Source organism: Martes martes (genome assembly GCF_963455335.1).
Source record: "Martes martes genome assembly, chromosome: 17".
NCBI classification, from domain to species: Eukaryota; Metazoa; Chordata; class Mammalia; order Carnivora; family Mustelidae; genus Martes; species Martes martes.
Genome location: NC_137905.1, coordinates 41,875,120 through 41,890,810, shown reverse-complemented (window position 1 = coordinate 41,890,810; position 15,691 = coordinate 41,875,120). Strand labels below are relative to the sequence as shown.

At 51.1% G+C, this 15,691-nt stretch overlaps 1 protein-coding gene across 1 annotated transcript; it reads left to right on the top strand.

The window, feature by feature from the left end:
- Window positions 1-1,167: 1,167 nt before the first annotated feature.
- Window positions 1,168-2,168, top strand: LOC308358350 (histo-blood group ABO system transferase-like; the record flags this gene model as incomplete). The annotated part of the gene is given in 2 exon segments (XM_080828530.1): window positions 1,168-1,945; window positions 1,948-2,168. Coding segments are annotated over 2 exon segments (999 nt in total).
- Window positions 2,169-15,691: the final 13,523 nt, after the last annotated feature.

Here is a 15,691-nt window from a genome sequence, read left to right as displayed (position 1 = left end):
GTCTCAGTCACTTTTCCTCTTGGGTGGTTGTCTGTCCTGTCTCTCTGCCCATTGTGGGTTTATGCATGCTCTCTGTGACATTGGAGGGACCCAGGCAGGCCAGCTCTGAGGAGGCCTGTCTGCAGGGGGAGCTCATGAGCCGGGCCGAGGTGTCCGCAAAACTTGGGCTGGGTGGCGGATCCTCTGCTGGGTTCCCTGAAGCCCTGCGGTGGGTGGAGGGGTCATGAGGCGGGGTGTGGGACGCTGTCAGCGCTGTCAGCACTGACCAGCCAGCCACGTGCTCACAGGCCAGTCGCCCGTCTCTCAGAGGCTGTTTCTCCTGCAACTGTATGAGGCGAAGGACATAGCGTCCATCCCTGAACTTATTGTAAGGATTGAAGAAGACCGTGCACACTTAGCAGCCTAATCCTAACAACAGTGTAAGGCCAGTAGCATAAAAAGCAAATGCTAGTGGATTTTAAGTAATTATTTAGAGAATAAAGGAAAAATATTTCCAGCCTGTAGATCTTCTGTCCCCTTCACTGCGTCTTCCAGATCAGGCCTCTGGAGGATGGCCCATGTTAGCTGCATGGACATGATCTTGAAGACAGTCTGATCTTGACTTTGTGGATTTTTTTCAGGAAACTCGGTGATTAACTCACAGCAGTTAAGGGCCAAGGGAAGGCCAGAGCATTTGTCCTGACCCTCTGGTCAGGCTCTGGGGGCTACAGCCCTGCTCTGATTTCATCATAATCTCTGGCCTTGACCTGCTCAGTGGTCTCCCTTGAGCAAGCCTCCTGAATCTGTTTCAGGAGCTTGAGCTCTGATTTGTCTCCTACATACTGGTCCTTAAGTTCCAGCTGTCTGTTGACTAAGGCCTGACACCTGGTTTCTTGACAACACCTCAAACGAAACCTGAATTTATCAAGGTCTCCTTGGATCCTGTCTTTGTCCACAGGGCATCCACGATGTCCCTATGCTCACTTGCCCACTTGCACAGGCCCAGGCCTCAGGGTAGCCTGGGCTGCTGGACTAGTGAGCAGGAAGTGTGAGTGTGGATGTTTTAGGGTCGGGTGGTCAGCTTCACCTCGCTTCAGGGAGACCACTGCGGGGGGGGGGGGAAGTCGGGAGAACAAGTACCCTCGTGTCTTGGGGGAGACGAGAAGTACATCCTTCAGTCATGCAGTCATGGTCCAGCTACTGCGGATCCTCGCTGCAACACAGAAATGCTGCTGGCTTCATCGAGTGGCCTCACTTTTTCTCCTAGCGCTCATCATGACCTTCTTCAGCAATCAGGGTTACCTGAACCCAAGAAGCCGGAAGCTGGAAAGCATCCAGGCTAAGGTCAGCATGCTTGTGAGAGAACGCAATGGCCTGCAAAGTGTAAACTTATCAAGGATGGTGTATACCCAACCAGATGTTCTAACACCCTCTAGGAAAGATGTCCTCGTCATGACCCCTTGGCTGGCTCCCATCATCTGGGAGGGGACCGTCAACACGGACACCGTGAATGAGCAGTTCCGGCTCCAGACCACGACTGTCAGATCGACTGTATTTTCTGGGAGGTCCTACACGATCTTCCTGAAGCAGTTCTTGCAGTCCGCCGAGACATACTTCATGGTGGGACACAGGGTGAACTACTGTATCTTCACTGACAAGCCAGAGTTATGTTCCTCATCTCAGCCGACAGAAAGGGAGATCATTATCCTCGAGACCCCGAGCTATGCCCATTGGCAGGACATCTCCACGCACCGCACGGAGACCATCAGCAATTTCTCCCAGCGGTGCTTCCGGTGGGAGGTGGCTTATCTCATGTGTGCAGATGTGGACATGAGGTTCAGCGACCACGTGGTCGTGGAGATCCTTGCCTCCCTGTTCGGGACTCTCCATCTCGCCTACCTTGGGCTCAATCAGACTGACTTCCCCTATGAACGCCGGCCTAAGTCACATGCCCATATTCCTGAAGATGAGGGGACTTTTATTCCACAGGGGTCTTATTTGGGAGGTCAGTGTCAGAGGTTTACACACTCACCAGGGCCTGCCACGAAGCCATGACGGTGGACCAAGCCAACCACATCAAGGCCGTGTGGCATGATGAGAGCTGTCTGAACAAATACCTCCTTTCCCACAAGCCCTCCAAGGTCCTCTCCCCTGAGTACCTGTGGCAGAATCTGCAAATGGTTATTTGAAAGCCCAACAACTGATCTTCTCCAAATTCATAAAGCAGAAAAGACTTCAAGCCTTGAAGACAAATTACAGTCTGAGAGCGTGGTGAGCAAAACTTCCAGAAGGGCTCAGAGACAAGCGAGGCTCAGCTCCCGGAGTCTTCCTCCTGGCATGCTATTCCTCACTAAAACCAGTTTTAGCATGAAGGGTAGACTCTGCTGCCCTTTTCCTGCCTGCCTGAGGTCTAGAAGCACCCCTCTGAACTTAGGCCTAACGCCATCCCCTCCCCTGTCCTCCTGAGACCACCAAACACACACACATTTAAGCTGCGCTGATTCTTGGATTCAGGTACAAAGTCCCAGAGTGGCCGCCACCCTTAGCTTCTCACTGTGTGCTCCCACCGTCCTTTCAGATTGAGGAGGGGGTGGTCCCAGCCTGTCCTGACAAAGGATCCGAGATGAAACTTTTCCAGCTCTGCCAGGTGACAGGGGACGAGGGGTGCAGACCCAGGAGCCTGCAAGCATGCCAAGTGAGGGGCAAGACAGGGGTGACCCAGGCCCGATGGGGAACCCTGGAGGGCACCCGAGGTGGGGGGGTGGGTTCTGGCTGCAGAAGCTGCGGGGAGGAGCCGCCTGTGTGCGAGGAATCCCTGGACTCAGTAGAAAGGTCAGCGAGGTGTCCTAGCACCAGAGCCCTCGGTGGCCTGCGCACCCTTCCCCAAGGTTCTGAAGGGCCACCGGCCACGGGGACAGAGAACCAGCGCGCAAAGGGCTGTCTGGAGGGAAAGGCAGCGAGGGCAACGGGCGAGGGCAATGGGTGAGGACAATGGCCCCGGTCCGCGGGACTCGCTCGCCTCGAGCCTCGCGCACCGGGCTGCAGTTGGTGGCATCCGGTGACGCGCGCGCTCCGTGGGGACCGTCGGGGACAGCGGGGATGGCTCCCGGGAAGCGGGCCGGCCTCCTGGGCGTCTGGCTCCGGACAGCCGCCTGGCATCGGGGCCCTGCGTCTTCCGTTCTCTCCCTCGGGTCCCCGAGGGCAGTACCGGTCGCCCGGAGTACCGGGGCCGCCACCGTCTGAGCGAGAAGCTGACTCAGGGGGCAGTGCCGGATACAGCCTGATGCCGGGGAAGGTGGGGGGCGCGGGCCCGGGGACTGGGGGACCCAGGGCTCCAGGGAGGCGGTGGCAGGGGCAGTGCCCGGGGTGCGGGGCGGGGGCTGGGGGCGGGGCGGTGTAGCGGGACACAGTAGCGGGCGCGAGGGCCGCCAGCCGCGTCCTTCCAACCGCCAAGGACGACAGCGGTTATGCCAGGTCCTCGCCGCCGCCCTCGGGGAGCGCAGGGCCTGGGGCCCCGACGTCTGAGAGCCTCTCTGGAGACGTCTGGCCGCCTCCTTGGCGGCCGCCCTGGGAAGGCCGGAGCCCGCAGTAGGAGCAGCGCCCCTGGGCTGGCTGGTTTCCCAGGCAGCACCCCGAGGCTGAGCCCCACATCACCCTTTCCTGGTGGCCAGAGCCTCTTCTCTTAGCTTTACAGATTTGGCCAAACCATATGGGAGGCCTAGAACCTTCCTCAGCTCACACAGGCAGTAGTGGCCCTGCCAGGGCTTGACCCAAGCTGTCTGATTCTACAGATCAGCCTGGACCCACCAGACCCTGGTGATCCCCATCACTTACATCCAGGTAGTTCTTTTTTTTTTTTTTTCCTAGTTCTTAAGGTACTTGGCTAGGGGGCACAACTCCTAAGTGGGCCTTGACCAACGGGGGCCTCAGGCTATGCAAGCATGTGGGCAGGGACCACATCTGTCAGCACATCTCCATGGCAGAGCTCTCTTGTGATTTCTTCTTGCAGCAAACCACACGGCTGGCTGGGAGCTGTCTTCCCCCAGGGCCGGGATGGGGAGGCCCACCAGGTGGGCACAGGATCCCCTGCCCTGAAAACTCTTATGCCCCAAGGGCACCAACATTTCGCAGAATAACCCCATAGATCAGGTTTCAGAGTCCTAGTCAAAATGGACAATTGACCAGTATTAACTTCTCTAGGCCACAAACATGGTATGCATCTCCATATATGAGGTCTTTCTAAGTATCTCTGGGCAATTTTTTGCACTAGCGGCTAACACCGACGCCTCTGGGTGAGATTCAACTCATAGCCTGTTTTTGTAAGATGAGAGAGCGAAGAACCATGCCTTGAATTTCTCATTCTTTTCCCTCTGCAGAGAGTAACAGCGGTCAGCATAGCACCGTCGGGCATTTCTTGTCTCGGGAAGACTTGGCAGCGGACTACACAGCTGTCTGTGAATGATCTCCCAGGTCCAAGGTCAGGAGACACACACCAGGTGGGTGCAGGATCTAGTCTGGCTTAAGAGCTTTACCCAAAGACAACCCACATCCCTTATAATAATTCCACGGCCCATCGTTCAGGGTCCTGACTGAAATGGACAACGTAGCAGTGTGACCTTTTCCCGTGCACAAGTAGGATATATGGATCTGTACATGTATTATACGTATGCATTACACACGTGTTGGTGTTTGGTAGCGCACAGACAGAGCAGTTGCCTTTTGTATATCGACCTTGACACGGGAAACTGGCTCACTTCATTTCTTCCTTCTTGGAGCTTCTTTGTAAACGTGTAGATTGGGTTTTCTACAAGCACAGTCACATTCTCTATAAGAAAGGCACTTTTGTCTGTCTTTGAGTAGTTCCCTTTGCCTTTGACATTAGCTCCAAGATCCAGGAAAATACTGAGTGGAGACAAACGGAGACAAAGGACATCTTTTCCAGTTTCTGATCAGAGGGTAAAAACATTCATTGTGCCGTTAATTGGAGTTTTTTGGTAGATGGGCTTTATCACGCAAGTGAAACTCTCCCATTCCTACCTTGCTGAGCCTTTTCCTCTGAAAGGGGAGTCAGTTTTGTCGATTGCTTTCCCCACAGCCATTGAGAGGATCCTATGACTTTCCCCCTTAGTCTCTTAATATGATGATCGTACATTAATGTATTATTAATCACTCAAACCAACCGTACATTCTTGAGAAAAAGCCCACTTAATCATGCTAGATCATCCTTGTATATTTGGGAGGATTTGACTTCTGAGAAGGTTATCCAAGATTTGTAGGGCCATCAGAGGCCTTCTCCTGTCCTTTTGTTTCTGGTGAGTTTTGGGCTGAGGGGAACTAACACTGGGTTCCCAGAGTGGGTTGGCAAGAGTTGCCTCCTTGTCTATTTTCTGAAAGAATTTGTGTAGCACTGTTAAATAATGTCATTAGAGGTTTTCTAGAGTTCATCAGGGAAAAACACAAAACACTTGGAGGCAGAAATGTCATCCTTGCAAGGGGCTTGTGGTCCTTTGTTACCATTTTCCTGTCTTCCAGTTGGGTTGTCCTAACCCCTCTGATGTTCCTAAAATTTGAATTCTCTTTTTATTTCTCCTTCAGTCACAGTAGGGGTTTGTGAGTTTTATCAATCTTCTAAAAATTCCTCTCTCAGCTTAATTTTCAGTGCTGTGTGATTTCAGTTTCTTATTTTGGATCTTATTTAAACCAATGGCTCTTGTCTAAGGATGGAAACTTGAACCACTATTTTTCATTCATTCTTTTTTTTTAAAGATTTTATTGATTTATTTGACAGACAGAGATCACAAGTAGGCAGAGAGGCAGGCAGAGAGAGAAAGGAGGAAGCAGGCTCCCCGCTGAGCAGAGAGCCCGATGCGGGATCGATCCCAGGACCTCAGGATCATGACCCGAGCTGAAGGCAGAGGCTTTAACTCACTGAGCCACCCAGGCGCCCCTTTTAAATTCTTTCTTATTTTTTCATATAAACACATGAAACTACAAAGTTTCCTGACACACTTCACCTTAGCTGTATCTCACTAATTTTTACTTTCTCGTTTTAATGATCATTTACTTTATTTTCCCAATTTTTTCTTATTCCCCTTTGACTCATTGGTTCTGAAAGAGTATGTTTTGCTTTATTTCTGGGTATTTGAGGGAGTTCTACTTGTCTTATTATTGATTCTACTTTCATCCTATTGTGGTCAGAGAGAATATTCTTCGTGGTGGGCACTGGGTTGTGACTGCTCTTCCCTCCCTGCCTTTTCACGTGGTATTTCCCTGACTTGAAAAGAGCCCTTCTCTCTCAGGCCACTTGGTTCTTCTTCAATGTAATTAAAGTTCCATCCCTCCCACCCTTGGTTTTACGTCCTTCCTACCAGCTTCGAAATCCCCAGCCAAGCTTGAGTGACGTTCTAACTCTTGCAGTTTGACATATCAGAGGGTTCGACGGGAGGAAGGCTTGCTTTGAAAATAGAACCTACCCAGCTGTTGACTGCATTAATGTACAATCACCATATTAAGAGACTAAGGGGGAAAGCCATAGGATCCTCTCTTGGTTGCGGGAAAAACAATTGACAAAATTGACTCCCTTACAGAGGAAAATGCTCAGTCAGATGCTTTAAAGCAGCACGAGAACCATATCTATATATTGATCCTTGACTGAAATTTTTCAAAAGTTACAAAACAGACTCGAGTTTTTCCTTTTCCCCAACAAGCCAGTCCTCCCTGGGTGGCGTGTGAATGTGTGTGTGGATGCTTGGCCTAGTCCAAAGGAACGAGGACACTGAGCTACTTTCCACAGACTACAGTGGTACAGCGTGGTTGGCTTACACAGCAAGGCTGGTGTGGCCTCCACGGAAGCCGGGCAGCCGGGGAGAAGCGCAGGAGGAGGAGGCGAGGGAGAGCCATGCCCTGTGTCCGCCCCCGCACCTCGCTTCCCCCGGGCTGCTGCCCCTGACACAGCAGACTGCAGAGGTCAGCTCCTGCTGCCCTTAGCGGCACTGCCTCCGCAGCCTACTTCCTGGGCCACGGAAGCTTTGCACGGTGAAGTCTGGCTCAACACGTTGCCACTTGTACAGGTCAGTTCTGCTTCCCTCATCGAGTTGAAGAAGCCAAACACGTGAGCAGAGGCCCGAGTAACAAGAACAACGTATGTCCGTGTGTGTTCTGTCTGGGAACGGAAGGTCAGGGCCCAGTGAAGCCAAGAGGGAGGAGGCCCGGGGCAGCTGTAGGCAGCAGTGGGTGTCCTGCCAGTTCTAAGACTAGAGGAAAACCGGCCTAGAGCTCGAGTCTTCCAGGCCAAGAGTGGAAAGCAGAGTGTTGCACGGTTGGTATTTACGGATCTCTCCCTTCTCTCCACAGTGCACCGAAAGGTGCAAGCCAGTGTGACCTCCGACCAGTGCCATCGGACCCACAGGCACGGAAACGTGCACAAACACCCCGAGCTGTTGGGCCTCCGGCTTGCTCTAGGAAAACAGAAAACAGCTTAGGTTTGTTTGACGGAACTAGACGCACCTGAGCCTGTGTCCATGCGAGCAAACACATGAGTGAGGGCCCGTGAGTGCCGCCATGTGCAGAGGAGGCTTTTGCTTCCTAGTGGCCGAGATCCTGGTTCTTGCAGGAGAAGATGACCAGCGTGTTGGTGGTCCCACCCTCGTGTCCACAAAGAGTCCCCGCACAGATGACAAGGCTGCCGCAAGGCAAGGCTGCTCCTTGCTGGACCCGCTGAAGAGGCACCTGTGACCTGGTTGACGGGAGGGGAACGAGGCCCCGAAGCTCAGGTATTTTCTCAGTCGTGTGGGCTCCTACAAAGTCAAGGGGGACATCCCAGGCCGGAAGGCCCCAGTGGACTGAATGAAGGCCAGGCCCCAGGTGTCATCCTAAAAGTGACGTTGTCCCATCTGACTGCAGCCACGTGCTCTGGCCATGAGCCTCCCCAGCCGCTGCGAATGCTGGTGGAGCGGGAAGTGTGCCCAACCACAGCTCACGTGGTGTCGCCTCCCACGGCGCTCCCTGTCCCCTGCCCGCACGGACCCCAGGTGCCCAGAATGTGTTCACGGACAGTCTCTTCTCCAGCCACACCCGTGGTGCCAGCCCCTCTGACGGCAACAGAGGTGCCCTGGCCCGGTGGCCCGGAGGCGTCTGGCAGAAGCATGAAGGACGGTGTCCTCAGGCCCAGCTTTTCCCCTTTTGTGGTAGCTTTTCTACCTGGAACAGTTTGGCTCTGGCCAGACAGGTCCCCAGCAGACATAGAAAGGGAACGCAGCTTCTCCACCCCAGTTCTCGTCCTGGCCCCTCTCACTGGAACTCTCCCTGTGCCCTGGACGAGTGGAGGGCGGGGGCCGGGCTGCAGGTGGGCAGAGACGGAGCTCCGAGCACAGGTGTGGTGTGGCCGCTCTCACTGCGGCTGAGGGGAGTCGGCCGATGGCTTCCAGGTGGCGGGAACTCGAGGACCAGCGCAAATGTCTTCTGTCGTGTCTGTTGTCAGCGATGATTTCTCTGCTGGAGGGACCAGTGTGCTTGGCCTGGGGATTCCCGCTGGTGTGACTTTGGACAGGAAGGACTGTGTCTCCCAGGGGAAGTTCTCTGTCTCCAGGTGGAACGGAGGCTCTGCAGGCTGGCAGGACTCTGGGGTTCAGGTCTCAGCCTCCCCTGGCATGAGCTTAGGTCTGGAGTGTCCCCCTCGGCCCTGCACGAAGGCAGAGTGCTTCAGTCCTGGAGCTGGGGCCTGGGGGGACACCCTGGCCCTAGAACAGTCTTTACCCAAAGGACCCCCAGATGCCTTGAAAGCAAATGGTCTGGAGTCATGTTAGCAAAGCCGAGCCTTGCCTAGTGCCGGGCACCCCGATGATGGCCCCACTTCTGCAGATGAGGCTGGCTGCCGAGATGCTAAAGGTGGGACGTGGCAGTGTCCCATGTGCGGAAACTGACCGAGCTCTGCTCCCCCTGGGTGCCTGGGTTTCCGCAGAGGTTCAGACTGCCGCTTGTGCTGCGAGGCCAGGTTTCCCAAAGGGTGAGAGGTAGCAAAGCAGCCGGGTGCGGGGGGCCGTCAGGAGGAGCCTGGGAAGGGGCCTGGTAGCCATATCAATTTCATCAGAGGCAAAGTCAGGCCTGGATGCCCAGTTGGCTGCCATTCTGCCGGCCGGAAAGCAGGCTCCTGCAACGGCAGGGAGGGACCAGCTAGTAAAGTCGGGGGCACTGGGGAGGGTGACTCTGCTCCTGCCCATCAGGGACCCCACATGTGACGGAAGCGTGGCTCCCGGACTCAGGCAGAGGTTCAGAGTTGGGGTCGGGCTCCTGATTCTACGGCAGATGGACTGGTGGAGACTGGACAGGTTTCACACTGGCGGGTCCCGGTTAATGAGGAGGTAACAACAGTGGATCCTTGGGCAAAGCAGAAGGCAAAAGCCTGGGAATGGGGAGCTGAGCCCATGTGGTGACACCCAGTTCCAGAACACGCGGGGAGGTCACCTGTACGGAGGTGCTGACTGCCCCAGAGTAAGAGATGGGAAGCAGGGATGGTTGGGCCAGTGAAAACGGAGGCACTGGTGGAAGTGGAGGAGGGACACGGGTCCGGATGATCGGGTGGATGACCCCGGCTTGGGGGAAGGAGCTGGTCAGGAAGGGAAGCTTGCTTTACATTGCCCATGAAGAGCTGTGTTTGCCCTCTGATCCCGGGCACCCGGTATGTTGTTTGGACGTGCCACTGAGTGCCTACTCTTCCCCGGAAACCTGCGCTGTGGAGTCGGATGCTTGTGACTCATCACTGGAATGTGTGACAGGAGAGGACTGTCCAGTAAAGAGGAGGAAGCAAGGGCACCAGAGGGCAAAGCGTGGGGCTGATGGCCCTTCTCCAGTCCCTTTGGGATTTCTGCCCCTGGTTGTAGGGCTTGGGGACTGGCCTTACTCCCCCCCTCCCCACCCCTCCCCACCCCTTCCCTCCCCCCCTCCCCTCCTGCATGTGGGCACACTCAGGACTGCTGATGCTTGTTGCCACCAGCAGGGGGACCACTGGGGCTCCGGGTCTGCAGTCTCCTCTGCACCTGGCCTGGGGCTGTAGGTGACATACTCTGTGCCTCTTAGGTCCACTAGCCATTGCTCCCGGAGTCAGAGGAAGCAGAGCCAGGCCCCAGAGCACCCCACATCTGGATGGTCTGGGGGCCTGGCTCGCTCTAGGTCAGTGTGCGAGAAACGCCACTGGACAGGTTGAGGTTGGTCCCTGTTTCTGACGGGGACAGGTGCACCCAGAATCTGGGGATGGCTTCGCTGGATGGGTGCTAAGGGGGACAAGGTGTGACCCAGCAACACAGGGAGTGATTTTTCCGGGCCTCTTCCCTTCAGGCGGCCACCACAGGCAACACCCATTTCCCCTCACATCCTACCTTTCCCCCGTGATGGTGGGTCTGGTTTCTGGAACATCTGCTTACAAGGGAGCTGTCTGTGGTCTGTTCTAGTCCTGGAGCAAGACAAGGACAGCCTTGTTGCGGCCCTGGAAAGTGTGAGTCCCAAGCGTCGCCACCTGGGCTGTAATGTTTTCTGCAATGGGGGCCATTGGGGTGCCCTAGCCTGCCCAGGTGCTGTACCCCACCACATCCCTCTAGGCAGCTGGCTTCTCTTCACTTCCTTTTACACATTTGACAAATGACAAACAGCACGAACCCTTGGGGTCTTCAGGAGGTCCCACGTGGGAGGGAAGGCGGGGTCTGAAGCTGGTCTGTCTGATTCCAGAGCTCACGCATGCACCCCCCGACTGGAGCCCCCTCATCATGCAGGCATCATGGATGACCATTGCTCCAGTCCCGATGCCCAGCTCCCCGGCTCCCTGTGAGGATCCCACGCCGCGCACTGGGTCTGAGTTGGCTGCTCTCCCAAGGCCCATACAGGCCACCCTGGGCTCCAGGCTGCTCAGAAGGTGGAGGACAGAGGCCGTAGTCGCCTGAATCATCCTATGATGCATGTGTTGTAGCCTGTGGCCAACCACACAGCTGGCTCGTGGGAACTCTTCTCCCAGATGCAAGGACACGAGAGGCGCTGCAGCTGGGGGCAGATCCGCTCAGCTCTTACGGCCTCAGGTCCCAAGCGCAACCTCTCCTGGTCACTTAACCTTGCTCTGCCTTCGGGAGAAGGAAATTGCCTCCAATTCCTACTTTACCAGAGACCTTTTGGAAAGTTGTGGTCAACTTCATCAATTACTTCCCCTACAGCTTTGAGAATGCAGATGGCTTTTCTCCTTTAGTCTCTTACTAGGGTAAATTGCACTGACTGCTTTTACACAGGAAACCAACCTTGTAGTTTCTGTTGCAAATTCCACTTGGTCATTCTAGAGGATCTTTTAAAATTTGGTTAGGATTGATTTTCTAGTATGTTAATGATAGCCATATCTGTGTTTATGACGTATAGTAATCCGTACATTTATTATTATATTTTGGTAGGAAGGTCGTGTTAACCTCATAGAATGGATTTGGAGAATGTGCCTCTATTGTCTGAGAGTTTGTAGGACCCTGGTAACATATCTTCTATGTGTGGTGAAATTCACCAGGAGAAATCTTTGAACCTGCAATTTTCTTCCTAAAAAGGTGTTTAAAATCACCTTATCCTTTGAATGTCTTCTAATCTGTAGCAATGTCCTCCCTTTTTCCGGATATTGATAATTTGAAATTTCACTTTTTATTTCTTGATTAATCTTAGTAGACATTTATCAATTGTATCCGTCTTCTACAAATCTCACTTTTGCTTTGTTAATTTTCTGTGCTGTCTATTTTCATTTCCATACCTGTATTTGTTATCTATTTCTATTTTGTAACTAATGTGCTTTCACTTCTCTGTTTTTAGGATGGAAACTTAAATTCCTGTTTTTAGATCTTTCTTATTTTTTAATCTAAACACTTAAAGATGCAACATTCTTTTACAACTGCTTTAACCACATTCTATAAATTTTGATTTATAGACACTGGGTGGCTCAGTCTGTTAAGCATCTGCCTTCAGCTCAGGTCATGATCCTGGGGTCCTGGGATCAAGCCCAGAGTCAGATTTGGACTCCCTACTCAGTGAGGAGTGTGCTTCTCCCTCTACCTGCCGCTCCCCCTGCTTGTGCTCTCTCTCTCAGTCAAATAAATGAATAAAATCTTTTAAAAATTTTTTATTTGCTCTGTTTCAGTTATCATTCAGTTTAAATTATTTCTAACTTTTTATTGTTCCTTCTTTGACCCATTGGTTATGTGAACATATGTTTTCCTTTATTTCTAAATATTTGCAGATTTTCTAGATATTTTAGTTATTGAGTTTCTGCTTTAATCCTGTCATGTTCAGAGAAAAGGCTATGTATGATGCTCAACTTTGGAAATTTGTCGAGACATCATTTTTGACCCAATAAATGCCTAACTCATGAACATTCCAGATTCACTTAAGAAAGAAGTACGTTCAACCCAGCAGTTGCACTACAAGGTATTTATCCAAAGGATATAAACATAGTGATCTGAAGGGGCACATGCACCCCAATGTTTATAGCAGCAATGTCCACAGTAGCCATACTATGGATACTATGTCCATACTATGGACATACAGATGTCCATCAACGGAGGAACGGATAAAGAAGAGGTGGTATATATACACAATGGAATAATATCCAGCCATCAAAAAGAATGAAATCTAGCTATTTGCAATGACGTGGATGGACCTAGAGGGTATTACACTAAGCGAAATAAGTCAGAGAAAGACGAGTACTATATGATTTCACCCCTATGGGAAATTAAAGAACTAAACCACATGAACATAGGGGGAAGGGAAGGAAAACTAAAATAAGATAAAAACAAAGAGGGGGTGCCTGGGTGGCTCAGTGGGTTAAGCCTCTGCCTTTGGCTCAGGTCATGATCTTAGGGTCCTGGGATCGAGCCCCACATCGGGCTCTCTGCTCAGCGGGGAGCCTGCTTCCCCCTCTCTCTCTGCCTGCCTCTCTGCCTACTTGTGATCTCTCTATCAAATAAATAAATAAAAATCTTTAAAAAGAAAAGAAAAAAGAAAAAATCTGCTCCAGAACCCATACATAGGCATAGATATTTGGATATAAATAAACTGGTAAAAGGGAACATGGTGGACTGAAATTTGGAACCCATTACTGGGTGTGACTACCATGAATACGTGGTTTAGGAGACTTTGTGTATGTAAGCAAAGTTACTAACCAGTTGATCTTCAAATAGGATAATCCTGAACTATCTGGGTGGATCTAGTCTACTCTCAGGAACCCTTAGATGCAGATTAATTTCTTTGGCTGGTTTGTAAAAAGGAAGGAGAAGCACTCAACCCACTGTCACTGGGTCAAAAGTCAAGGAGGACACATGGAAATCGTAAGCAGGAAATGAATTCTGAAAAAATACAAAACCAAAATCAAACTGATTATAAAAGAGGGCCCAGCGCTCCAGATGAAAACTGTAACCCTGGCCAATACCTTTGAGTTTGTCCCTGCAGATTTTTTATTCAGAACACCCAGCAGAGCCCTCGAACTTTTGATCTGAAGTTCAAGTGTTAACGGAACCTGGCAGCACTCGGAGACTTTAGAGGATTGGAGGTTTATTTAACACCAGCGGGCTCAGAGGAGAGTGATCTCCAAAGGTCTGAGCCCCGAGCATAATCAGGGAGGGTAACTTATACCCTTCTACTTCCGCATACTTGGTACTTTTGGCACATGTGGGGAAACGAGGTAGGGAAGAAGAACCTGGAAGGGTTTTGAGAAGGGGACTGGAATTCCCTTGCTGGTTTGGTCTGCCATCTAAAATACAGTTTTTCCCTTATCACAAGGGCTCAGGGACTTCAAGATGATAAATCAGTTATGGTTTTCAACCAGTGATATTGTTTTCAACCAGTGATTTTTTTAGAGCACTGATAGAAAACAAATACAGGGACAGACATGCAAGAAGAGGAAAGAATTGAGACAGAAAAATGTCTGATACAGGGTGGGATCAACGTGGATAAGGAAACTGCTTCACTTTCTGTGGCTTCTTTATATACATTAGGCGGAATCAGGTTAAGTAAGGTATCATTTATACATGATGCCTCATTATAATATCGCTCAGTTGTGAACTAGGCCAGCTACAACATCAACACATAGCCAATAATCTATACCATAGCCAGCATCCTGGCATTAAGACGCTTTTCTTTCAGCCCATATATTTTTGGTTAGTGTATGGGTTTGCTGCAGACTTCTGTACCTATCACTGAACAGTGGGACTCTGGGTGTTTCTAGTACACGGGACTTTCAGGGCTAAAACCAAGACAGTCTGGTCAAACTGGTGAGGGAGGCTTCTGCAGGGTGTCGGCTTGTGCTTTGTCTTCAGCTGGACTTCTGCTCCCTCATCAGATGGGACCGAGAACTTGCATTTTTAACAAATTCTCAGGTGATCCTAAAGTTCTACATGAGTACTTAGATGACGGTGATGATGACATGAAAAAGTTTCATACCGTTTTGGCCATGGAGTTATTAGATTTTCACAGACATACACAACAGATGAATTTATTACCTATAAAGCATGACCATTCTTAACTATTCACTAAGTGGAATTGGATCAGCATAAAGGACTCCATCCTCATCGTCTTCATTCTGAGTGGGATGAGGAGAGGAGAAGGAAGAGGAGAGGGAAGGTCTCGCTGGCCCAGGGGCGGCAGACATGGAAAAGGTGGACGGGGAGGCAGGAGAGACAGGCACACTTGATAGAACTTTGTGGAACTACATCATAATTTTTGTGTGACTTTTTTGGTTTCTCATTTCTCTGAAAATGTTTCTACACCAATCCTTCTTCCCATTTGCTTTGGTTTCATTGCCCATATCATAGAAGAGTCCCTGTCAGAAAGGAAGTCAAAAGCGTCTTGCATAAGGCTTCTGCCTGATTTGAGTGTATTATGTAAAAATTTTAAATGCTATTTAGGAGGCTCCTTATTGGGTCAAAGCATTATATATTTTGACAAATGTCCCCAATGTCTCCGCAAACAAGTATCAGACTTCCTGTATCACAGGAGTGTATGCCAGATCCTCGGATGACATTGCCAGTGATACTAACGTAAAATAATAATCATAACCATAATGATGGCCCTAGCTCTTCTGTACTTACCATTATGTTCCAGGTCTGCTACTAAGCTCTTTTTAGTCATCTCCCACAAAAGAGGTGGTTTTAGCTCATCTATTCACTGGATTTTAAAGAGGCTGGTCCTCACCTGTTTTGGAGCATTAAAATCCTCTGGAGGGCTTATTAAAGCAAAGACGTGGGGCCCTAGCCCAGAGTTCCTGATTCAGTAGGAGTGAAGGGAGGCCTGTACTTGTAACAAATTCCCAGGCAATGCTGTACTGGTCTGCAGGTTGGAAACTGCTGATTGGAGGAACTTTAAAAATCACTACATTCAAGAATTATCTTCATTTTTCATTGTGAATACTGGCTCGGAAAGAAGAAGTGAGTTATCCCACTCCCCTACACAGGGAGGAAGGTCAAGGTATGCGTCACCTGTTTGAGGTGAAGGGTTGCTTGAAGAGCCACTGAAATCTGTGAGCTTCTCCTTGGAACTCTTAAAAGCCACACCCCTGTCTTTGGAACTTTAACACCAGGTGTCTCAGAGAACAGAACGCGTGCTGCCTAGATGCAGTCAGAAACTACATTACCCAGAAAGCGTCCGACGTCGGTGGACGCTCAGCCAATGACAGAGAGCGGAGAGGGGTATTTCCGCCGCACGGTGGACC